The sequence below is a fragment of the Zalophus californianus genome, chromosome 11 (genome assembly GCF_009762305.2).
Source record: "Zalophus californianus isolate mZalCal1 chromosome 11, mZalCal1.pri.v2, whole genome shotgun sequence".
In the NCBI taxonomy this organism is placed as follows: domain Eukaryota; kingdom Metazoa; phylum Chordata; class Mammalia; order Carnivora; family Otariidae; genus Zalophus; species Zalophus californianus.
This window is the reverse complement of record NC_045605.1, coordinates 36,507,198-36,532,241: the sequence shown is the minus strand read 5'-3', so window position 1 is coordinate 36,532,241 and position 25,044 is coordinate 36,507,198. Positions and strand designations below refer to the sequence as shown.

The 25,044-nt window shown below is 36.6% G+C and overlaps 2 protein-coding genes across 7 annotated transcripts in view; one reads left to right on the top strand and one right to left on the bottom strand.

Annotated features, from left to right (window-relative positions):
• CCDC82 (coiled-coil domain containing 82) overlaps positions 1 to 18,926 on the bottom strand; it is a 32,760-nt gene extending 13,834 nt beyond the window's left edge. For 4 of the 6 annotated variants that reach the window (XM_027578504.1, XM_027578508.1, XM_027578507.2 and 1 more), the window contains exons 1-5: positions 18,838 to 18,926; positions 16,529 to 16,623; positions 13,263 to 14,014; positions 12,590 to 12,779; positions 1,879 to 1,971 (exon numbers count right to left, since the gene is read on the bottom strand). In XM_027578504.1, the coding sequence (XP_027434305.1) occupies positions 1,879 to 1,971; positions 12,590 to 12,779; positions 13,263 to 14,000 (1,021 nt within the window). In that variant the 5' untranslated portion in view covers positions 14,001 to 14,014; positions 16,529 to 16,623; positions 18,838 to 18,926. The other 2 variants (XM_027578505.2, XM_027578506.1) reach the window with 2 other exon arrangements.
• Positions 18,927 to 18,987: 61 nt separating this feature from the next.
• JRKL (JRK like) lies at positions 18,988 to 24,257 on the top strand. The gene has a single exon (XM_027578502.2). It carries the CDS (start codon positions 19,630 to 19,632, stop codon positions 21,202 to 21,204), a length of 1,575 nt encoding a protein of 524 aa, XP_027434303.1. The 5' UTR covers positions 18,988 to 19,629; the 3' UTR covers positions 21,205 to 24,257.
• Positions 24,258 to 25,044: the final 787 nt, after the last annotated feature.

Sequence of the window (25,044 nt, the reverse complement as noted above, 5' to 3'; positions counted from 1 at the left end):
AGATACTTGGTTAATTGGTTAGAAGCATTTGAAATTTTTAAAAAATTAGTTAAGTAAAGAAAAAAAGATTCCATCAGAGCATTAGGGAAAGGAACAAACCACAGAGGCCTTCTAATTGTTCCCTGAATACATCAAACTTATTCTTTTCTGTTCTTTTAATCCCAGTAAAATTAACATGTAGTGTTATATTAGTTTCAGATGTACAATATAGTAATTCAACAGTTCTATGCATTGCTCAGGGCACATCAGAGTAAGTGTACTTTTAATCCCCTTCACCTTTTCACTCATTCCCCCCACCACCAACTTCCTCTCTGGTAACCGCCCGTTTGTTCTCTATAGTTAAGAGTCTTTTTTTTTTTCCCTTTGTTCATTTGTTTTGTTTCTTTTTTTTTAAAGATTTTATTTATTTATTTGAGAGAGAGAGAATGAGAGATAGAGAGCACGAGAGGGAAGAGGGTCAGAGGGAAAAGCAGACTCCCTGCTGAGCAGGGAGCCCGATGTGGGACTCGATCCCTGGACTCCAGGATCATGACCTGAGCCAAAGGCAGTCACTTAACCAACTGAGCCACCCAGGCGCCCTCATTTGTTTTGTTTCTTAAATTCCACATGTAAGTGAGATCATACAGTATTTGTCCTTCTCTGACTGACTTACTTTACTTAGCATTATACCCTCTTGATCCATCCATGTGTTGCAAATGGCAAGATTTCATTCTTTTTTTATGGCTGGGTAATATTCCGTTGGATATGTATACCACTTCTTCATTATCCATTCATCTATCACATCAAATGTACTTTTACCTAATAGTCTTTTGCACTTACTGTGTTCTCAGATAGATCAATGCATTATTTTCCCCCCAACTTTGTCCATTTAAAAGTCACCTCTTGAGAGACCGTCTTTGACCAATCTAACAGATACTTTCTTTTCCTTTATCACTCTTGGGTCTCCTTAACCTATATTTTTTTTCAAGAACTAATCACTAGTTGAAATTGTATTATGTTATATATTTGTTTCATGGTCTGTCTCTCCTGTTAGACTTTAAGCAACATGAGGGCAGGAATCTTGTATGTCATAGTCATTGCCATATTCCCAGCCCTCAGATAAATGCTGGCCCCTTAGGCACTCAATAAATATTTGTTCAATAACCTGAATGAAATATCACTTAGGCAATTAGGTAGATATTCAATACAACATATTTATAATCTTTATTAACTTCCAGATTCTGTGCTAGATGCAAGGGATAAGTGTATATCTAAAGTATGGTTCTTCTTTTACTCTTAGAAGAGAGGAAGGCAAAAATACATTTTCAATACAGTAATGAAAAGTGTATACACATCAGTACCACCAGGGAACTGAGAGCACAAATGAAGGAGTAAAAATACTGAGTGGGACATAGTAGCTTTGACAGTGAAAACAATTTTATACTCACCTGGAAAATCTAGGGTAGAAAGGGATTATATTTTAAAAGGAAACAGTATGAGCAAAGGCACAAAAGTATAAAATAGCACATAACTTTTGGTGAAATTCAATGAGCTTAGAGAGGCTGGGACAATACATGGCTATTGAACTACTACTCTGCTGTTTTGAGTCTGTCCTACATCCTCACATTCACTGTCAACTCTCTAAGGTCAGGGGAACATGACATATTTCTTTTGCACTTTCCACATATCACAAATAATAAAGAGTAACAAGTTTTTGATGTGGATGGGCTTCTGGTGTAGTTGATCCTAGAGGGAACAGTTGGAGGGCCTTAAGAATGGATCTCTTGGTTTTGCTTAAGTATATATTGTATTACATAGTATTGTATTATTATATTAGTAGGGTGTTTAAAAATTGGAAAAAGAAAAACAACTCTAATTGTTCCATTTGTATTAACTTACCATACAATGTTCCCAGAAAAGAGTCATCTAAAGCATTGATCAGAAGAGCCTTCACAACTCTTTCAAAGTGAGTATAGTGGTCACTAAAAGAATCTGAAATTAATTTTAAATATGTATTAGAATATAGTAGATAAAACAATTCCCTGAATAAAATAGGTTCCTTTCTCTAAGAAATTAATACTGTAAGTAGGAGAAGTCACTTAATTATCCTAATTTTATAGCTGCCTCAGTGACTTGTCACTGAGCAAATCTCCATTTTCCAGATTTACTGGCTTCTAATCCAAATTTCAAGTTGTTATTTCAAATAATCTTCACTTTCCAAACTTATTAAGGGAAAACTATTCAGAAAATATTAAGAGATACGCTGTGAAAAAAAAAACCCAGATCATCCCCTGTGGACCCAAGTTTAATTATCAACTTAACAATTAGAGAGAGCAAGAGAGAAAACTTTTATAGGTAGATTGTTCAACATGTACCTGAAACTCCTGTCTTTCCTTCTCTTCGAAACATGGTACGTATGAAATTACCCAAGAAATTACTACCCTAGCCAAAATCCCAATGGCTATAAAAACTCCATTTCCCTTTCTGCTGCAACAGATTTAGGATTTTCCATATCAGTTTAGAAAAGGTCTGTCTTCTCTTTCTCATACTGAACATATAAGCCTACCTTCCCACTAACCCAACATAGTCCATGGAATCATCTGTTGTGATGGGCCCTGCAATGGTAAGAGAGAAGGTCCCTACTATTTCCCATTGCTCTTGGGTCAAGGTTTACTATGGCTGTAGAAATATTCTCTACTAAACACAACCTCTTCCTTGATCCAAATGGTCATCACAGAACATTTGCCCTGGCCTGGGCACCTATAAGAATATTAGGGGCAGCCTGAGCATTTCAGGAAAAGTGGATGATGCTTGGTGAGAAATTTAAGCAAAATAAGACCTATGTTAGCATTATTGAGTGAATTTTGACCTTGCTTTCATTGAAATAAAACAAAGATGAGATTTAACATGGAGAAATGTTTTTACTTATATTTTAGCTACTGAAAGGGCTGTATAACTCTTTAGATTTCAGGAGAAATATTTAGTAAGCAATCTTTTTTAAGCAAACATTTATTATAGTACTAAAGTGGCCAAAATAAAGCAGTAATAAAATTAAATGACAATAGCAGATAATTTGCACCGGGGCCATTAGACTTTAGAGTAAATTGCAAAAGAACTGATCACAGCCATTTATGAGTATTTTTTAAAAAATCAGTAGAATGTAATTGGAAAATGAAATAATACTTCAGTACCATTCAATTTTGACTAGATTTTCATCAACCTCTGGATATAATATAGTATTGGACCATCGTTTAATTTGTGAGTGTTAAGCTGCATTTAAACTCTATCTAGCACTTTCCAAACTGTATTAAGGGAAAAATGTTCTGGGAATATAAACAGACATGTTGAGGGGAAAAAAAACATGAAATTCATTCCCTGTGCTCCTAAGTTTAACTATCAAATAAATTGAAATAGAATTTTTTATCCCACTGATTTTATCAGTCTTTGAATGTGCTGATGCTCAACCTTACTCACGTGCTGTAGAGTTTGGGAACTGTTGTTCTATTTTTTTAAAAATTTTTTTAAAGATTTTATTTATTTATTTGACAAGAGAGACACAGCAAGAGAGGGAACACAAGCAGGGGGAGTGGGAGAGGGAGAAGCAGGCTTCCCGCTGAGCCGGGAGTCTGATGCGGGGCTCAATCCCAGGACCCTGGAATCATGACCTGAGCCGAAGGCAGACGCTTAACAACTGAGCCACCCAGGCGCCCCTGTTGTTCTATTTTAAAGACCTTGACAGTGTTTCTTTAGAATTGGGAGTAAAAGGAAAGGGCAGAGGATCAGAATCATCTGGAGAATTTTTGCCTAACCACAGAATCTCTCTCCTACCAATATCAAAATCTCCTTCAAAAGAGTCAGGAAGGCCTCAGTTTTGCTGTGCTTGAGTAGATAGATGGGTGGTGGAGGAATTAAGCTCCTGGCATCTCAGATTGAAAAAAATATTGTATTGAGCAAGTATATGCCAGGGATTGTTTCATGTACTTACATGCATTGCTTTATTTCTCAATACAAGCCTGTGAGGTACTATCATTACCCTCAATTTATTTTTAGTTAAGGAAATAAATACAAAGAGGATGATAAATTTCCCCAAGATCACACAACTAGTAAGTGTTGAAACCGGTGCTGGAACCCAAACAGTGTGACTCTAGATTTCATGCTACTATCCCCTAAGGAGATGTTGTTCTGCATGCTAGTTAGGTTTGATAATATAGTTCAGAGCATGGAATTTTAGACTTGGATGGGAAATTGAAGAAAATAATTCAAATCTCTCATTTCATTTTATTTTGTATTTTATTTTTTTAGAGAGGGGTGGTGGGAGGGAAAGCAAGAATCTTAAGCAGGCTCCACGCCCAGCAGGGAGCCCGATGTGGGGCTTGATCTCACAACCCTGAGATCATGACCTGAAACAAAATCAAGAGTCGGATGCTTAACCGACCAAGCCACTCAGGCGTCCCTCAAATCTCTCATTTTAAAATTTTTAAAAATGACCCAATGATGAAAGAACTTACCCAAGGTCACACAACTAGATAGAGGAAGAATCAGGATTAGAGCTCAGACCTCCTCCACAGCTTTTTTTCCAGTGCTCGAATCCCTATACTGGATGAGCTTCTGTGGAACATCCTAGGAATATCATTTAAAATTTTCTTCTATGATTATAAAAAAAATTGCAAAAGAATACAGGAGAAAATCAACAATTTTTGTGTTTATGCATAACTTGATTTTTTCAAGGTAGTCAATTTCCCCATACCCTATCATAGGTTAGTTTAGTCATTCTGTTGATTTTCCATGCATTTTTTATCATATATTAATTTCACATATATGCTAAGATTTTGTTTCAGCACCCTGTACCTTTCTTAATGATCTGGCCATCATCTTCATGCCAGTACTACACTGCTTTACTTGCTGAAATGTTATGATAACTTTTTATATCTGGTGGGGCAAGTCCTTCTGATTTACTGTTTGTTGTCTAATTTTATTTATTCTCATATATTTTTCCCAAGTGAACTTTAGCATTGTTTTTGCAAAGTTGAATCAAAAAGTTAATTTCACGGGCTCCGGGGTGACTCAGTTGGTTAAGTGTTAGACTCTTGATTTCGGCTCAGGTCATGATCTCAGGGCTGTGAGACTGAGCCAAGCAACGGGCTCTGAGCTGGGCATGGAGCCTGCTTAAGATTCTCTCTCTCTCTCCCTTTGCCCCTCCATCCCAAAAAAGTTAATTTCAGAAGAAATAATTTCTTGTACTATTTATTGCTTTCCAGAAACATGCTGTGTTTCTTTTATTCATGTTTTCTTTGCTATTTCACAGTAAAGTTTATTCTTGTACCTATAAAGTCATGTTTTTCTTCCTAAGATTAGACCTAGGAACTTTGTTTGCTACTATAAATGGAATTGTCCTTCATTATATCTTCTAAATAATTACTGATAGCATACAAGAAAACTGTTGAATTTTATATATTCATTGTGAATCTGGTCATCTTTCTGAGATCTTTTGCAAATCCCCAAGAGTCAGATCTCTTACTTATTTGCAGAAAATGAACTTCCTAGCACATCACAGAGCTGGATAGAGGGAGATACTGTTTAGGAATTCCTGTGCAGTGACTCTGCTTTCTCCCCCAACCCTGAGAAGGATGTGGTCTTGCTAGTGCTAAGTTTATTTCAAGAACCAAGAGAATGTTTATACATATTCTCTTAGATAGAAGCACACAAGAGTGTTGGTGTACTTTCTTTTGAAATGGAAGTATGAGCCTAGTGTAAGAAAGCAGAGACAGAGCAAGAAATTGGGTTTTTTCTACTCTTAACAGGTACCCCCCAATAGGAAAAAAAGGAACGTAAGAAAACTATGGAAATATATGCTGCATTTACTCCTGCTCTCAAACTATTCATATGCTTTCTCTTTGTATCCCTGGTTAAATGAGTCAGAAACTTATAGCTTGTGTGTGTGTGTGTGTGTGTGTGTGTGTGTGTGTGTGTGTGTAATGTTCAAATAATGTCTTTTCCCTTTCAATAGTTGTATTTCTTGTTTTACTTCTTTATTGTTCAAAACATCTAGAACAGAGTAGAAAATTTTTGTCTTGTTCTTTTTAAAAAAGATTTTATTTATTTTATAGAGAGAAAAAGAGTGATGGAGAGCGTGTGCATGAGTCGGGGAAGGGGCAGAGGGAGAGCATCTTCAAGCCGACTCCTTGTTGAGCGTGGAGCCCAACACAGGGCTCCACACGGGGCTTGATCCCACGACCCATGAGAACATGACCTGAGCCGAAATCAAGAGTCAGCTGCCTGACTGAGCCAGCCAGCCAGGCACCCCTGTATTAAACCATTTTATAATTCTAAAAAGGATGGCTAGATAACTTTTTCTTCATTCTTGTAATTAGAAAAATATTTCCTTCGTAGGTCTATTTGCAAATCTATTTTCATCAACTTATTAGGTTGTGAGCCTCCTTAATTTGCATAAATGCACGTGTTCAGCAACTCAACAATATTTTCTTCTATCACACCTCTGAATTCACATCTCCATGTTTTTCCATCCAAAAACATGCTGTCTCTTAGCACATTCAAATCTTTTACATTTCCCACTAACGCTATAGAATTTTCTTCCTTTAGATTTCCATTTGTTCTGTATTTCCCTGCAGAAATTTGTGAAATAGGATCATTTCTACTCCTTTATGTATTATCTTCTCCTTTAGAACTGTTTTCATTTTCTCTATGCAAAAGAACTTAAGTTTAACCTATATATCACTGATGATTTTCTATACTGTTAATTCTGTTTAAATCTTTCAGTACAGATTTTATTTCCGACTTTATATTTTTAATTTTCTAGCAACTAATCCTTATCTCAGGTAGCTCTATTTCCCCTCAAGTTGTTCCTTCCTTACAACTTCCTATTTCCTTTTCACAGATTGTAAAGCAAATGCTTTATACAATTTTCTTGCTTCCTTTAATGAAACACTTTTCACGGGCATTTTTTTTTTAAAGATATTATTTATTTATTTGACACAGAGAGAGAGAGGCAGAGAGAGAGAGAGAGGTAGAGAGAGAGAGGGAGAAGCAGGCTCCCCACTGAGCAAGGAGCCCGACGTAGGGCTCTGGGATTTTGACCTGAGCTGAAGGTAGCCGCTTAACTGACTGAGCCACCCAGGCGCCCCATTTACGGGCATTTTCTTCCTCTGAGTCTTCAAGGCAATGTTACCTTTCCTTTGTGCTACAATAAGATTTCACTGGCACTTTTTACTTATCCTACAAAAAAAGGGAAAATTCTAGAATTTAATATTTAATGTAAATGGCTGCAAGACTGTTCTTAGGCACACTCTGTCTTATGTTGATAGAATTATTCTCTTCAATTGCTAGGTGGAGACTAATTAGTATTTGCGTTTAGTCTAATTTCCCGTATTCTAGCAAGTATTTATCTAACGAGGCACTAGCAGACTGAGATGTACTCTTCTGTCTATACCTCCTTCTCTGTCACTTTGAACATATCAGAGGACTGGAAAAACAATTTAATTTTCAGTATCCACAAATCTGAAGGTTATTCCTATCTATCTATGTATAATATTATTAGCATGTGAACATTATAGGTCTGGAATACAGTGGACCACAGCTAGTCTATCCCTCTACTTTTTATCATATCTTTTCTGGGAGCTGCAGTCTCAAAATAAATTCAGAGAAATAGAGGGGTATTTATGAGAAGGAAAAAAGACCATGATTGTCTTCAACTGCATCAAAGGTGTAGTGTGGAAAAGGGAACTATTCTGAGGTGTTACAGACACATCTCTCAGAGCCAAGTAGCAGATAATGAGGAAGTGACAAAATGTCTTCATATAGACATGTTCTCATCCAAAAGGTAAAATTGGCCACTCATTGTGATTCTCACCTGAGTAGTGAATTTGGAATGAGAAAATGTTTCTCACAAATTGTGATCATAGTTTGGCTATGAGTAGTTGTCAGTGTTCTTAGAGAGGTTGGGAAGAGAATGAATCTGGGACTATTCGCCTAATTTATAGCCTAACCAAGGCCACAGCATAATGTTTATTATTCATCACATAGGTTATTACTTTAATGAAAAATATATTTTTAAAGTGTAAGAATTAGCCTACAGCGACTTTTAGATCATAATCCCTTGACAAATTGGAAACTGCCTACATTTAATTTTATTTATTATATTCATAAATGGCATAAACATTGATAAGTATTAAAAACAGGTCATACATTATCACTCTAAAATGTGTGGGGTTGTTTTCCTCTGATGTTTTTTAAGAAATCTGATCACATCTAACATTTCTGTCTTCAAGTATAGACCCAAGAACCTTTAGCCAATACACTTATCTTAATCATCCATCCACCCAACTAACAATGAGTTCCCATAATGTATCATCAACTTTAAATGGTATGAGAAATGCAAAGAGAAGTGAAGTGGATTAACCATTGAGGTTATTTTTTGGAAGCGGGGATGCCCATTTATTTGGCTCTCTTATATTGAGTTTTACTTTTTTTACATACCATAAATTTCACTCTTTTTGGTGTACAGTTCTATGACAAATGCATAAAGTTGTGTAACCACCATGACAACCAAAAAAACAGTATTTCTACACCACCCCAAAACTCCTTTATGTTACTGCTCAATTATTTAGTTTTACACATATTGAGTCTGAGGTGTCTGAAAGATACCCTGATGAAAATGTTCAATAAGATGAAAAACTGTGATTTAGGCTTTGGAGAAATCTGTGCTGGAAATAAAAGTTTGGCAATTTTTGCCCATAGACTGCGCTAAAGTTACGGGGAAGAGACTGCCTGAAGCACAAGCAAGGGAGTTTGAGGATGACCTTCAGAAACATCAATATTTACATGGCAAGTGGAAAAAGAGGAAAGCAGTATTATAAAGGGGAAGACAAGATAGAAAAGTACCACAGAAGCTAAAAAGAGAACTTTCTTTTAAAAGGGAGAATGAGGGCGCCTGGGTGGCTCAGTTGGTTAAGCGACTGCCTTCGGCTCAGGTCATGATCCTGGGGTCCTAGGATCGAGTCCCGCATCGGGCTCCCTGCTCAGCGGGGAGTCTGCTTCTCCCTCTGACCCTCTTCCCTCTCGTGCTCTCTCTCATTCTCTCTCTCTCAAATAAATAAATAAAATCTTTTAAAAAATAAATAAATAAATAAAAGGGAGAATGATCAATTGTTAGTGGCAAAACACTAACAATACCACGTTAACATAAGAACTGACAAGCATTTTGGCAACTAGGAAGTAATCACTAACTTTAATGAGAGCAATTTCACTGGATTGATGGGTGCAAGAGCCTATCAATGCTTAGAGTTAATGGAAAACTAGAACAAAGGATACAATTTTGAATAGTGGTTAATGAAACATACCAACTCAAGGGAGGAAAGGCATGAACATGGTTACAAGTTGAGAAAAGACAACTTGTAAGGATAAAGCAGAAAGAAGTTGCAATTAGGTACAGACAAGGTAAAATGTATTGCATTAAAAGAGATTCATCTCTCTCTGAGGTGAAGATGCTCAACAGTAGAAGCAAGCACAGAGCTCCTTGGTATCTACCCAAATGAGTTGAAAAGTTGTATCCATAGAAGATTCCACAAATATTTATAGAAGCTTTATTCATAATTGTCAAAACTTGGAAGCAACCAACATGTCCTTCAGCAGGTGAATGAATAAACAAATTGTGGCACATCCATACAATGAAATATTATTCAGTGATAAAAAGAAATAATCTATCATGCCACATTAGACATGGAGGAAACTTAAATGCATATTATTAAGTGAAAAAATTCAGTCTGAAAGGGGTACATGCTGTGTAATTCCAACTATAAAACATTCCAGCAAAGGCAAACTGTGGAGATGTTAAAAAGATCAGTGGTTGCCAGGAGTTCAGTGGAGGGTGGAAGAAATGAATAGGTAGAGCACAGGAGATTTTGAGGACAGTGAAACTATTCTATATGATACTGTAATGATGGATACCTGTTGTATCATTATATATTTGTCAAAACCCATAGAATGTACAACACAAAGAGTGAGCCTTGAGATAAGATATGAACTATAGTTAATAATACTGTATCAATATTGGCTCATCAGTTTTACCATATGTACCTAACTAACGCAAAATGTTAATTATAGGGAAACTGTGTGTGAGAGGGGTTATGTAGGAACTCTCTGTAGTTTCTACTCTTCAGTAAATCTCAAATTATCCCTTAAAAAAACAAGAGTAAGCATAGAAATGTAGAATAGAGAAGCGATGAACTTTAATTTTCACTAATTAGGAGGAGTAGGCATGAGTAGGTATCACTGAGAAAATGTTCTATCACATTCTAGATATTACATCCAGAATGATGGGATACGTCCTAACTGAGTTTCTTCCCTGTCCAGGTGGCAGGCGAACAAGTGACTACTGATGTAAGGAAAGTAGTCACTGACTTTTAAAATATAGATACTTATCACTGGCATCTCTATAACTGATAAATTTCTTGAAATTTAATCCATACCTCAATCTACTATTTTATTATAAATCACGAGATTCATATTGAACCATGTTACACATAGTTTTAGTAAATATGACCATTTAAAAAAACTGGAAAAAAATCCATTCTTGAAGAAAAAAGTAAAAAATGTATTCACTCAACAGTCTGTTTCTGCCAGAGTTGTAAAACACCATAAAAACAGTCTTTGGATTTATGCACAATTATAGGGATTAGAAAAATAATAAATACATATATTAAGATACCCTAAATTGTCAGGGTCTCAAAGTGTGTTCTGTAGACACCTATAAGTCTACAGACTAACAGGGGATCGATGAAGTCAAAATAATAACACTAAGATAATCATGCTGTTTTTACCATGTTGACATTTTCAATGATGGTACAAAAAGTCACTGTGGGTAAGGCATCTGGCTCCCTAACAGGAAGTACGGCAGTAGCACCAAACCATTAGTAATCACTGTAGTCATCATTGCTATACATTCAGTAAAAAACGACTTTTACTAAAGAATGTCTTTGATGAAGTAGTAAAAACTATTAATTTTATTAAATCTTGAACATACATCTTTTTAGTATTCAATGGGATGAAATGGGTAGCATGCATTAAGGACCTATGCTATATCATAGCATGATCAATCATACTTTGAGGAAAAACTGAGTTGGGAGCTGAAAAAGCTTCATTTATCACGAAACACCATGTTTACTTGAAAGAACTGACGGGTCACCAGTCTGGCTCAGTCAGTAGAGCATGCAACTCTTTTTTTTTAAATTTACTTATTTTAGAGAGAGAGAAGGAGAGAGCAGGAACAGGAAGGAGAGAGAATCTGAAGCAGACTCTGTGCTGAGGGCGGAGTCCAGTGTAGGGCTCGATCTCAGCACCCTGAGATCACTACCTGAACAGAGATACCAAGACTCAGATGCTTAACAGAATGTGCAACCCAGGCACCACACGCATATGACTCATGATCTCAGGGTTGTAAGTTCAAACCCCACGTTGGGTGCAAAGTTTACTTACTTACTTACTGAAAGAAAGGAAGAGAAAGAAAGGAAGAGAAAGAACGAACAACTGACAATGGATATTCAGGCATTTGTCAATTTTCTCAAAAAAGAACAAAAGGAACCTGTGATTTCAAGAACTCACAGTATTTGTTGCCAGAGATTAAAAAAAAAAGATTTTTTAGTAGAAATTAGAATTTTAGAAAACTTGTATCTGCTACTACTGTGAGCTTGACAGCTTCCCCATACCTAAAAAAATTTTTGATGAGATTGGTGGTGATATTAACAAATGTGATTTTGAAAATATTATATAAAGAAATGTGTCAACATTTGGAAGATCTACATAACCCAGTGAACCAGTATTTTCCAAATGACTAATGCATGATGTTACAAAGTCATGTATGCATAAAAGATCCATTCAAACTGCAAGACAGATTAATGGAATGCAGTGTAAGGAAGGATTAAAATTAGTTGCATATATAACCCATATAAATGAGTTTATATGGTTTCTGATTCCATATTACAACTTTAAGAAACAATCACTTGTTGAATTGTGGTGTAGTGACAAATAAGAATATCCACATTATTTTGAAGATACTTTTAAAATCTTTCTCCCTTTTCCAGCTACCTATCTGTGTGAAGCAAAATTGTTCTCATCTACTTCAACCAAAACATCAAAATACACTGAATGCAAAAGCAGGTATCAGAACCTAGCTGCCTTCTATTAAGCTATATATTAAATACAATTATTAAAATGTAAAACAATGCCATTTTTATTTTTTAAAGTTATTTTTAATAAAAATGTTATTTATGTTAACATGTAACAAGCTTATTAATGTTAGTTTAAGTCTTAATTAATAACTATTTTTAAATTTCTCTGTTTTGTATTTCTACAGTGGTAAATGTTGATAGATAAACCCCACAAAAACAAAAGCTCTTTGGGGTCCTCAATAACTTTTGAGTATAAAGGGTTCCTGAAACTACTAGAAAAGACTATTATCAGAGTGAAAAAATTACCTAAAAATAAAACCATAGTTCCTAATCAATGACTTAGAACATACAGTAAAAGGCTGATTTGATACTTGATATAATATCATGATCAGAGCAAGTCATAAAACATTTTCTTGATATTAACTTACAAAGAGAATTCTGTTTTACTAATTTCAGTTGTGATGTAGTCAATTTTTCTCCTCGCTGGCTTTTATTCTCTTCATCTTGAACTACAAAGTCATCAATAATATAATCATCTCCATCTTCATCATATTCATAATCCTCCTCCTCCTCATCATCATTCTCATCACTGCTTGAGCAGGATTCCTTTTCAGAGTCCTAATTAAATTAAAACATATCCTTCAGTAAATTTTTACCCTTAAATTGTCAGTATGGATATGAAATTAAAAGATTAAATCTGAAACCAAAACAATGATCCATGGAAATTAACATCATATTGTAAGGTTAAAAAAAAGTCTTGTCATGTTAAATGCTGAACTTTTGGAATTAGGAAGAAGATAATATACCTTGGTAAATGATATAAAATGTTTAAAGTGGACATTAAGATTATAAATAGAAGTTAAAAAGAGGAAAGACCATATGAAACAGTCTTTCAATTTTAAAAGAGTGATAAACTGAGGCTCATGATAAAACTATATATTAGACACAACAGTGCAATCAAACATGTTCAAGGATACTTGGTTGAAAAATAAATTCAAGAATTGAGAAGTAGAACAGACTCAACACTTTGATTTTTATAAAAAATAAATACTTTAAGGAAAAATTTTAAAACAGTAACAAAACCAATAAAATATAACACACCTCAAAATCTCTACTACTATTTCGTCTCTGACGAGATCTTTGTTTTGAGAGTTCTTTCAGTTTCTGGAGTTGTTCTCGCTTTCTTGCAGCTACAGTTTTTTCAGGTTTTTTTTGCTCCAGCTCAACTGAAGAACATTCATCTTCAACCACTCTACGTGGACGTTTAACACCTACTTTTCTAACTAGGATATCACTATCATCACTCTCATCACTGTCATACATAACAGAAGAGATCCTTTTTCTCTTCCCTCGCTTGATGTGTTCTTCTTCTAGGTCCTCTTCTATTATTTGTTCAGTGTGTTTGTTGAGATCATCATCCTCTTGACTTGAATGTTTTCCATGATCTGGTAAGTCAACACTTCTATATTTGTTTTTGTTCTTTTCTTCTTCATACGTTGAACTGTTGCCAGTGTTCATGAGATGCTCACAGTTACTACTTTCACTTTCAACTTTAATTAATCTAAGTTCTCTTTCATTTTCTGGCTTTTTATTACTATCAAACCCCTTGTTATCATCAAGCTCTTCATCACTGTCAAGCTCTTCATCACTGTCAAGCTCTTCGTCACTATCAAACTCTTTGCCGCTATCAAACTCTTCACCACTGTCAAGCTCTTCGTCACTATCAAATAACTGTGAGATACTACTTCTTTTAGTCCGCCTCCAATCAACTCGAGATTTCTGCTCATGCTCTTGAGTTTTAGAATTTTTCCTTGTTTCGTGTCTTCTAACATGTACCATTTTCACTTAAGCTTCTACAAAATAAAGTTATTAGGAATATAATAATGATAACCAGATTACAACAATGAATGCATTTATGGTACAAACTATATTTATTTGGTGTTATAAAATGGTTCACAAAGGTAAAAATCACGTAAAATATCTGAGTGAAGATAGTAGAATATTTATTTATAATTTATTGAATATCTATGAAATAATTGTATGAACATTTATTCTGAATTATGCTATATTTTGTGCTGAAAGGGATACATAGAAAAATAATGGTCCTGTTTTCCAGAAGATTATTATCCACGGGTAGAACATACAAACATATATTAAGAAAAATGCAAGGTATTCATTTAGTACAAAATGAGAGATAAAAATAACTGCAATAAAATTATAAAGATGCAGGAAGAACAGTATAGCAAGTGCTCCACTGAAGATTTTATTGAACAGATATGATCTGATAGACTTCTAAAGGACTGGCTATATTTCAACAAAAAGAATGACAGAAAAAAGGATTTCAGGCAGGTAAAAATGGTAAGGTCAAAACTTTGGCACTGAGAGAGAACATGGTATGTTAAATAAGTGTGACCAAAAAAGGTGTGAAGAAAGGCTTTATGCTGGAAAAAAAGAGACAAGTATAGAAACATAGGGTGGGATTACCAGAATCATTCATCCTTAGGCCAAGGATTCTGAACAGAGAAATGATATGAATTATAACATAAAGGATCAATCAATTTATATGAAGAAAGTTATAAAGTAGTAGCTGACAAAAGATAGCATTGCAAAATTAAGAGATCACCTATCCACTAAGATTGTAGCTTCTATATACTTTAGTAAAATGGCAGTGGCTTTAAACCACTCAAAGTTAAAGATATAATCCAACAGAAAACTTACTAACAATCCAAAGGTGGGTGAAAAAATAGTTTCATGGTGAAGCAGAGCATGATATTGGGAAGGAAAACAAATACTGTAAGTTTCTGATTCAGAAAAGGCTGACCACCATTAAAATTATCACAAGTACATAATAAAGGAACAATTAGAGACAAGTAAGATAACTAGAAGAACAGTAACATGTATATACTTCTGTAGTTGCTAAGGAATTAGACATATGATCACAATGTAATGAGACTGACCTCATAATATATGTATAAGAACTTATATATTCTATTGAGTGCTATCTCCTTCAAAAGAAATCACCTTATGAGGCTAATTATTCCAATATTTGCACCATGGCACAGAATATTCTTGGAGGTTTTCTATAAAACATAGTATCAAACATTACATAAAAATATGAAAATAACCCCACTCCATTTTTTTTAATCCCAAAAAGTGGCTTAAATACCTATTTTATTGACTTGTCTTAGTTTAGGGACTGTTAGCAGCTTCCAGAAATTAAATCCAATTTCAAAAGATGAATATTAATTACCATTAGATATTTTTTAAATGTGCTGTAACTTTGAAGGTAATAAAAAAATAGAATGCCAAAATTTTTTGAGCAATGGTAGTATCAATGAATCAAGTTTATAGCTTTCCAAGATGATTCCTTTTTTGGGTGGGTGGGAGTGGGGGAAATACCACTCATTTGATTGTACAAATTCTGTTATGTTTAAAAGCAATGTGACAGTTTCTACAATGGTAACACCTCACATAAAATCAGAATAATGGCTGCTAAGATTATATACCAGAAATTTTCTTTATAGTGTAGGCTGAAGAGTGACCTTATGACAGTAACTGCTAGGAGATACACTGAGCATTATAACAGCAATATAACAAATCCTAGTCAACAGACAAAATATTCTGTTACTTGAAATTACACTTTGGTTGCATATTACAGAAGGCTTATAATAAAATCAGCAAAAATGAGAATTGTGGTCAAAATTCCTTTAAAAAAATCTCTATATTACTCTTTAAAGTATGTTTTTTTATATATCATACTGCTTCACAGTAGGTCCACCCAGTTTCTTCCCTAGGTTTTGAACAGATTACTGTTTTTTTTTTTAAATTAAGCACAGATAAATTAGGCAGCTTATATTGTGAAGCCATATATTACAAATAAGTATTTTTTGAGCACATACAGTTAAATTTGCACAAACTGTGCATGTGCATTACACTACTAATGTCTTTTAATAAGTCTGTCTGAATTAGGAGAAATAATGAAAAAACATTTATGAAAACAAATGACAAATATGGCTTCAGTAGATTCACTAAAGCAAGTGTGAACATTAGGAACATTAAATGAAAGATGATTTTATTAGTACTCAAAAGCAGTTTCATGTACACTGGATGACTATCTCACAAAAGACAGTTATTTATCATATCAATAGGTGACTCCTATGACAATGGTAGAACAGGTAAGAACGTGACACTATAAAAATACCTATCACTACACACGGTTAGGCTATTAAAAAATCCTATATGTATAGGAATTTTTTAGTGCATTTTCATATCTGTTTTTAAATTCTGACAATTATCCTAGAAGGAAGATACTGTCTCCCTTCATTTACAAATATCAAAGCCAAGGACATAGAGTTTAAGTGACTTACCGATGATCACACAGCTTGTTAGTGACAGAGCAGGGATGAAAAACCAGGTCTCCTGATTCCCCGTCCAGTCCTACACAATGACTGCTGCCAATATTCTATTTATACAAGGTAGTAAAAATCATGCCTTTAAAAAGTCATTATTTTATCTCTCATTCATGCTAAATTTTAGTTTCATAAAATAATCATCAAAATAGTTTAGAGTTTACAAACATGCTTTTTAAAAAATTATGTAACAGAATTTTAGTGCACATGAGTTAGGCCAGACACTTCTGGAAATCGTCCATCCAATAGGCAAGAAAACAATGTGCAAAAGAAATGAAAATTTGAAACTTCCCTCTACCATCTTATTGATGACACTGATTATAAAATTTAAGGATTCCCCACTGAGTCCAAAAGTAAAAATTTCAAAAAAGGCAGTCTCTGATGAGAGAAAAAAATTTTATTTGGGAAAACAGCAGTACTGGATATTTGAAGAAGCAAATTTTATTTAAACAAATCAAGTTTCATTTGTCCAACTGCCAAATTTCCAGTTCTCTCTTCATATTTCAAAACTGCTATTTTATCAATGACGTCAAAAATTCTGTCATTGGAAAAGAAGATAATTTAAATATGGTAGGCTCCTCTTTTAAAATTGTGAATATTTTTCCTATGTTAGCTGGGGAGGGAAGAATGATGACAGAGGGAAAAGGTGAGTGAACTGAACCTGAGGAGAGAAATGAGAAGGTGAAGCTAGGTTGATGAATAAGCCATCTCTTGGTCTTTCGAATTCACTCAAAAAAAGAATCCATGCAATGGATATAATTTCTTTATATGCTGAGTATATACTCAATTTCTTGAAATGAGAATTTAATCAAGCTTCTTTAATGAAGCCTTACCTTTAGGCAAAGAGAAAAACAGAAAGACTCCAAACAGAAAGCATTAAATAAATGAAGATCAATATTATCACATCTTTGTGCTTCATAGTTAATATCACATAAAAGGCACATACATAGCTACGCTCTCTGCCAAAGAAAGTAAGTTAAAGGTAAGAATCCGTATTGCTCTCTCACCCACACTAACTCTACAACTAAAAGGTACTTTGATGATGTTACCTGAATTTCTCATCAGAAGAAATATCCTTTAGTCTAGACTTTGAGATTAACTCATCCTAAAGAAAAGATTCATTCTAGGAATCACTTGCCCTGTCAGGTGACAGTTTACATTTTTAAGGTTTGAAGGGCAGCCATTACTTGAAATTCCACCAGAAGGGGTGCATTCCTATTTGTAAAACAACACCCCTCCCTGATGTTTCCTTTTATCGGACAGTTTGGAGAAGACACCTTAACTGATCAAAGAAATGGTTACTGAATGTACACACTATGCCAGCACATGCTCAGAGCTGTGGCGTTACTAGAAGAAATCAACAACGCGGTCTCTGCTCCCAAGGAGCTCACAATCTGATGAAATTACTAGGGACACCAAAACAAGCCGGCATAATACATGATTTAAGGGCTACAGTGTATGATTCAGATTTAAGCTCTTTTCACATAGCTGTGAATAAATTTATCACAGTTCTTCCACTGCTGGAAAACAGGGCAGCACAACATGACAGGAATAGGAAATGGGAAGGTAACATATAAAGAGAGAAAAGCCAATTTGCCCCACTTAGAATCACGAACCAACGCTCCACAATTTCGCAGAGTGCATCCTGCCAGCTTAGCATCCGGGACAACTACAGTATTCATTAAAATCTTTTAACACTGAAGGTGGTTCTCTAAATCCAGCAGGGTTGAGTGGCAGAGGCAAGATCCTCTCGGGAATTAACACCAGAGTCATTTTCCTGATTACAAACCTGGCTCTTTGGCGGAACGCAGGCACCAAGGGCAGCACGCCCGCAGTCCGCTACTCTGCCTCCGGGAGAGAGGGGCACCGTAGCTAGGAAACCGGACCCTTAGAGCTTCACGATGACGTGCGAGGGACGACACAAACCCCCAGGCCCCAGAAGAGCTCCCCACCCAGACAACCAACAAGGGTCTGGAAAGGCCAGAAACCCGCGAAATCACCACTCGAGCTTCCCCCAAAAGTCCTGCCCACTTCCCCGCCGCGCAGGAAACTGGCACCCCGCCCACTGCAGCTCGGCCCAGGCAGCCGGCGAGTGGAGAACGACGTTGAGGGGTGTCGTCCCGTCCATCCCGAGAGTGCCCGCGGGAATTTTTTTTCCCCGCCTGCCGGGAGGCGCGGCTTCCCCTGCTCGGTTAATAAACCATTAGCAGCCTGAGCGAGAGCGAGTCCCCGCCCCGAGCTGCCCCCGCACCTCCCCACGCACTCACCTTTCAAAGCTCCACCGCCTTTGCCTCCGCCCCAGGTACCCCCTCCAGACTGGCGACGCTCCTCCTCCTTCCGGGGACCAGGGGAAGTCCCGCCTCTGGGAGGAGCAAGGGGCGGGGTCGGCAGCGGGAGGGGGCATCTTCCGGGAGCGTGTGCCGGGGGAGGAGCGGTCGCCGCGCGTTAGTCAGGGAGCGGTGCGGGTCCTGGTTCCAATTGAGGTGGGGAGAGGGGCCCGGTGGGCTGTGAGGGGCCGGGAGGACTGTCCAGGCTAAGCCCCGCGTGGGGAAGTGTGGCTTGCGGTGGAAGGGGTTGGCTTCTGGGGAAGAAATCAAACCTAACCGTTCCCTTGGGGAAGGGGGCTAGTCCCCGACTCCCTGGTTCTTCCGCTCTCTGCAGTAACTTTGGGGTGTGGCAGGGGCTAGTGACCGGCGTTTACTCCGGATCAGGGAGTGAAGGAGGTTTGTGATCACGATGGGGTTATAGTCTTTAACGCGGCCACTGGGGGAATAAAACAAATGTTTGTAATCCGGATTATCCGCGGTGGCTTGGGGCCTCCTCTACTGCCCATCTAAGTTAAAGGCCTGTTCCCTCAAACTTCCTCCCCTATCATCTTCCTCTGCCATCTCTTTGCCGGCCAAGCACATCCGGGGACGGGGTCAGGGCCACCAGGTTCCTGGTAAGGTTGAAAGACTGAGCGTGTAGGGCTGTTAAAGTGAGTCTGTGAAAGAAGGAAGGATTTTGTAGATTGCTTCAGAGGGAGTGTGGGGTGAGGCCCTGAGTCCCAGAGCCTCAGCATGTCAGGGAAACGGAAGCGGGTGGTGTTAACTATTAAAGATAAGCTTGATATAATAAAAAAACTTGAAGATGGAGGTTCTTCCAAACAATTGGCAGTGATTTATGGAATTGGTGAAACAACAGTTCGGGATATAAGAAAAAATAAGGAAAAGATTATAACTTATGCAAGCAGTTCTGATTCCACAAGTCTTCTGGCCAAGAGGAAATCTATGAAACCATCCATGTATGAGGAACTGGACAAAGCAATGCTAGAATGGTTCAACCAGCAAAGGGCAAAAGGGAATCCCATATCTGGACCGATTTGTGCAAAAAGGGCAGAGTTCTTCTTTTATGCTTTGGGAATGGATGGTGATTTTAACCCCTCCGCTGGTTGGTTAACTCGTTTTAAGCAGCGGCACAGCATTAGAGAGATTAACATTAGAAATGAAAGATTAAATGGAGATGAGACTGCTGTGGAAGATTTTTGTAACAACTTTCGAGACTTTATTGAACGAGAGAATTTACAGCCTGAGCAGATATACAATGCAGATGAAACTGGACTCTTTTGGAAATGCCTACCATCCAGGACTTCTGTGATCAAAGGTAAATGCACTGTCTCAGGGCACAAGTCAATTGAAGAAAGAGTCACTATCATGTGTTGTGCCAATGCAACAGGTTTACACAAACTGAAACTTTGTGTTGTGGGGAAAGCAAAGAAACCTCGCTCCTTCAAGTCAACTGACACCTCAAACCTGCCAGTCTCTTATTTCAGCCAAAAAGGTGCATGGATGGATCTTTCCATTTTCCGACAGTGGTTTGATAAGATCTTTGTGCCACAGGTTCGAGAATACTTAAGATCTAAAGGCCTGCAGGAAAAGGCTGTGCTCTTGTTGGATAATTCACCAACACATCCAAATGAAAATGTCCTCAGGTCAGATGATGGCCAAATATTTGCTAAATATTTACCACCTAATGTGGCTTCATTGATCCAGCCCTCCGATCAGGGAGTCATAGCGACAATGAAGAGAAATTATCGTGCGGGTCTTCTTCAGAACAACTTGGAAGAAGGTAATGACCTGAAATCATTCTGGAAGAAGCTAACTCTGCTAGATGCACTTTATGAAATAGCAATGGCATGGAATTTAGTAAAGCCGGTTACCATTAGCAGAGCATGGAAGAAGATTCTTCCTACCATAGAGGAGAAAGAAGGCTTGGACTTTGATGAAGAAGATGTTTCTGTGGCTACTGTGGCCACCATTTTACAACATACCAAAGGACTGGAAAATGTGACTACTGAGAACATCGAAAAATGGCTTGAAGTGGACAGTACTGAACCAGGCTATGAAGTGTTAACTGACAGCGAAATCATCAGAAGAGCACAAGGCCAGACAGACGAATCTAGTGAAAACGAGGAGGAGGAAATAGAACTGATTCCAGAGAAACATATTAATCATGCAGCTGCTCTCCAATGGACTGAAAATTTATTGGATTATCTAGAACAACAAGGTGATATGATTCTGCCTGATAAACTCGTGATACGTAAACTTCGAGCCACCATCAGAAATAAACAGAAGATGACAACCTCAAGTCAATAATGGCATGTCATTGTTAACCATTGTTTTGGTAATTGTGTTTGTAACTCTTAACCTCTGCAGTGTGATTTAATTTTCTTTGCGTTCTTAATTCTCAGTCACAGCCCTATGAAATGCAGATACAAAAATGTATCTGAAGTGATTCGAGGATTGTATGTTTTGCATCATCTCTGTGTCTTTATTTGTGCAGATAATTGGAAGCTGGTTCTGTATAGATATAAATTACATATACACAGGTATTCACTTTTGTAGATCTGCAATTACCCCTTCTATTACAGTGGCATTCCCTAAACTGTCTAAAAAAAAATTACAGATAACAGTGAACAGATGGAGCATTTTCCTGAAATCTGTTGTTTGGTTTATGAGGGCTGCCACAGTAATCTTTTCTTGTGTTAACATCTTAAATGTTATGTTTTGTGTGTCTGTATACACTGACAGAATGAGAAATATCTATATTTTAGATTTCAGGGTGATATGCAGTAATTAAAAGTGAAGTCCAATAATGAGGAAACTGATCAATGAATTATAAAAATAACTTAGAAATCATACTTTTGTTCTCTTACATTTGTTTATGTGGCAAGAGGGGGAGATTTTTCTGGAAGTAAATATATAGGAAGTGATTACTAAATTAGTAACAAAACTATTTGAAAGCTGATATATAAATGGGCTATTCTGATGTATTAATTTGTAGAAAACTGCGAGTTGAAAATTTGGGGAACTTTAGGTTATTTATACAAGGGGAATAAATAAGCTTGTTTTAATTGGGTCTTATGAATTGGGTAATTATTTATTCGTAATTATAGTACAGGTTTTGTAATGTTACACGTGGTAATACGAACTCCTACCTTATATGTGGGGAAGAATCTTGGGAATTTAAAGTTATGGTTTTTTTACTGTGTACTTGGAAATGTCTATAGTTTGAAAAAGTTTATCATACTTTCCCCTTTTATTTGATACGAAAAGAAAAAGAAATGAGAAGAATAAAGTTATTATTATTTTTAACAAGCCATAGGTTGTGACCTGTTTTATGAAGAAAGCAGAAATAATTATGGAAAGTGTCAGATTCTAAGGACTTTCATTTACTCTTTTAACACTTGTAAAAAGGTATTCTTTCTTCTAGAATCCATTTAAGTCAGATTTTTGATAAATTTGCTTAGTAAATTTAATATGTTTATTCAGGACATTGAAAAGACTGTGAATATTGATTTAATTTATAATTTAAAAGCAATGTGGGTCTCCATATTTCATGTTTTGGCCCTTTAAAAAATGTTCTCTATCAGTCATTTTTTAAAAGTTTTAACTGTTTCATTGAAATATTTTGCATTTTATATTTATAGTGCCTTTCTTAGAATTCTAAGACTTCAAGGAGACTTTTAGCTTCCCTAATTTCTGTTATCTTAATGATGTATGTCCGGAGTTTTTAAAAAAGACTTCTGTGATGAGAACTGTTTAAAAATTATTGCATGAATTGCCTCAGTGCACAGAGGAAAAAGCATCAGAAATTAACATACATATTGAATCAGATAATTATACATCCCGCTATAAATTCAATTGTATATAAAAGAATTTTTCATTTTTCTAATATGAAAATGTATAAAAGCTTCTTGGAATTTCTGTCTGGATTTGCTCAATTTTTAAAAATCTTGTCAGTGAAATTCAGCTGTATCGTTGCCACCTAGTGGTAAAATTAACATTGCTGTTAAGCTGTGTGGTTTCAAATATTGGTATCAAGTAAAAGGTTCACTATTTTGTGGCCTTGAGTGTGAATCTTATGACTCTTTCTCTAGCCTGTGAGAGACTGCTCTTGTTTTTTAGATTTATAGCTATTTTCTCTTTTCTAAAAGCTGCCAACACTGGTAGGCTATAGTTCTGTTTTGGACCTTTTTATCCTTAAGCGTAAGTATAAAAGCTGCCAATTACTGAATACCATGTTATGTTCTAAACAATTTACTTTTATAATCCTCAAATTATGGTGGAAATACTGAGGCTCAATTGCTGAAGATCCCTCGGGTACAGGTAAGAATTTAAGCCCAGATATTTGATGCCAAAAGCCTATGCTTGTATTATCCAACCTAGGCTAACCTCTTAACCTTTTCCAGTCTTCAAAATATATTTCCTGCCCCCAGCCCCACTCCACCCACCCTTCACGGATGTCTGACTTTACTTCTCTGTACACTTGTGGCGGCAACTGCCCTTTCCTCTACTCTTATGAAGTTAGTCTTCCTCTTTCTTTACCCTGTAGTTCATTTCCGTTTATCCCCAACCTAATAGCATTTGAAACTCGAATCATCTGTCTTTTGATTTCTGGTTAGCCATGCTCAGTGAGGATCCTTTCTCACTTAAACAATTTAAAACCCACCATTGGGAAAATAAACAGTTCCCGCAAACATTCCTCTTTAGTTTATGAGACAGTCTCAAAGAGATGCGAGGAATTGGCGCAGTATTGTACCAACATGAAAGTCTTGCTAGACCAAAGATACTGAAAACTGCTACTATCAAAACCACATGAGTATGTATACACTCAGATCCATATAGATCAAAGGGGGAAAAATGAGATGATAATGGGAAGAGAAGGAAGGATAGGTTCAAATACAAGAAGAGTTGGTTAGGAAAGAAAAAAGGAACATGTGGGCTGCAGTGAGGTTAATTTTGTAATGTGTGTTTCACCATCATAGTCCCAGGCTTACTAATATGTGCTGCTCATTCATAGATGGTCCCAGAAATTTCTGCTTTTCTTCTTTCTTACAGAATGTTTAAAAGTCAGTGCCAAGTTAAATGCATTTGATCAGTAGTTGGGAATGGTTAGTGGATGATGACAGAAACTATTTGGGTACTATATCTGCCCCAAAGTCATAAATCCTTAGTTCCTGATTTCTAGTCCCTAACGTCCCACCAGAGGCTGTTTGGCTTTCAATTTCTCTATTAAGAAATTAGCCACAGGGGTACCTGGGTGGCTCAGTCGATTGAGCGTCTGCCTTCTCCTGGGGTTGTGATCCCAGGGTCCTGGGAAGGAGCCCTTCATCGGGCTCCCTGCTCAGTGGAGAGCTTGCTTCTCTCTCTGCCCCTCTCCCCTGCTCATGCTCTTTGTTTCTCTCATTCTCTCTCTCAATAAAATCTTATAAAAAAAATAGAAATTAGCCATAGACTTAGTTTTCTCACCAGTCTTGCCAGGTTTTCCCATTGATGAGCCTCAATAAAACAACAGCTCTCAGAAAACCCATCTGTACATTACGATGTTTCTTTAAACCCATACTCCCAGTAGCCAAGAATTCTGTGAGAGTAGGTTTATGGGCGGAAATTAGGAACTTACTTTTTATGAGAGATTTGGACTTTTTGGGGGTGGATGGTGAGGGAAGTGGAACTTTTTGCCAGGTATAAATTTAGTGAATCAAAAATTGGTTGGTACTTACTATATGCATAAGACTACTGGGGGTGGTGTGTTTAGGAAAATAAAAAGAGTGGTTCTTGTCCTTAAGGATCTTGAAATTAAGGTGGAAAAATGACATTTGAAAAAAAAAAAACCCATCTGTTCAATTGTAAACTCAAGTAATACAGCCAACATGATGTGATAAGGACTATGTGAAGAAACCATCATGATTTATTTTGCTTATTCATTCCTTCGCGGGCTTGTACTTTGTATACTGTTTACATTTTAAGCTTTTCTTCGTTCTTGTTTTTCACTGATCCTGAGTGACTTCATCCATTTCCATTACTTGCATGCTTAGGACCCCGAATCTACCTCCAGTTGCTGTCTTCAGAAGTCCAAATTTGTATCTTCAATTGAGAAGCAGGATTTAAGTTTGGAAGGGAAATTAAAATTGTTGCTTTTCTTCCCGTCTGTAG

Excerpts from the sequence above, each read along its gene's own strand:
- JRKL (XM_027578502.2), top strand. The coding sequence starts at position 19,630 with ATGTCAGGGAAACGGAAGCGGGTGGTGTTAACTATTAAAGATAAGCTT.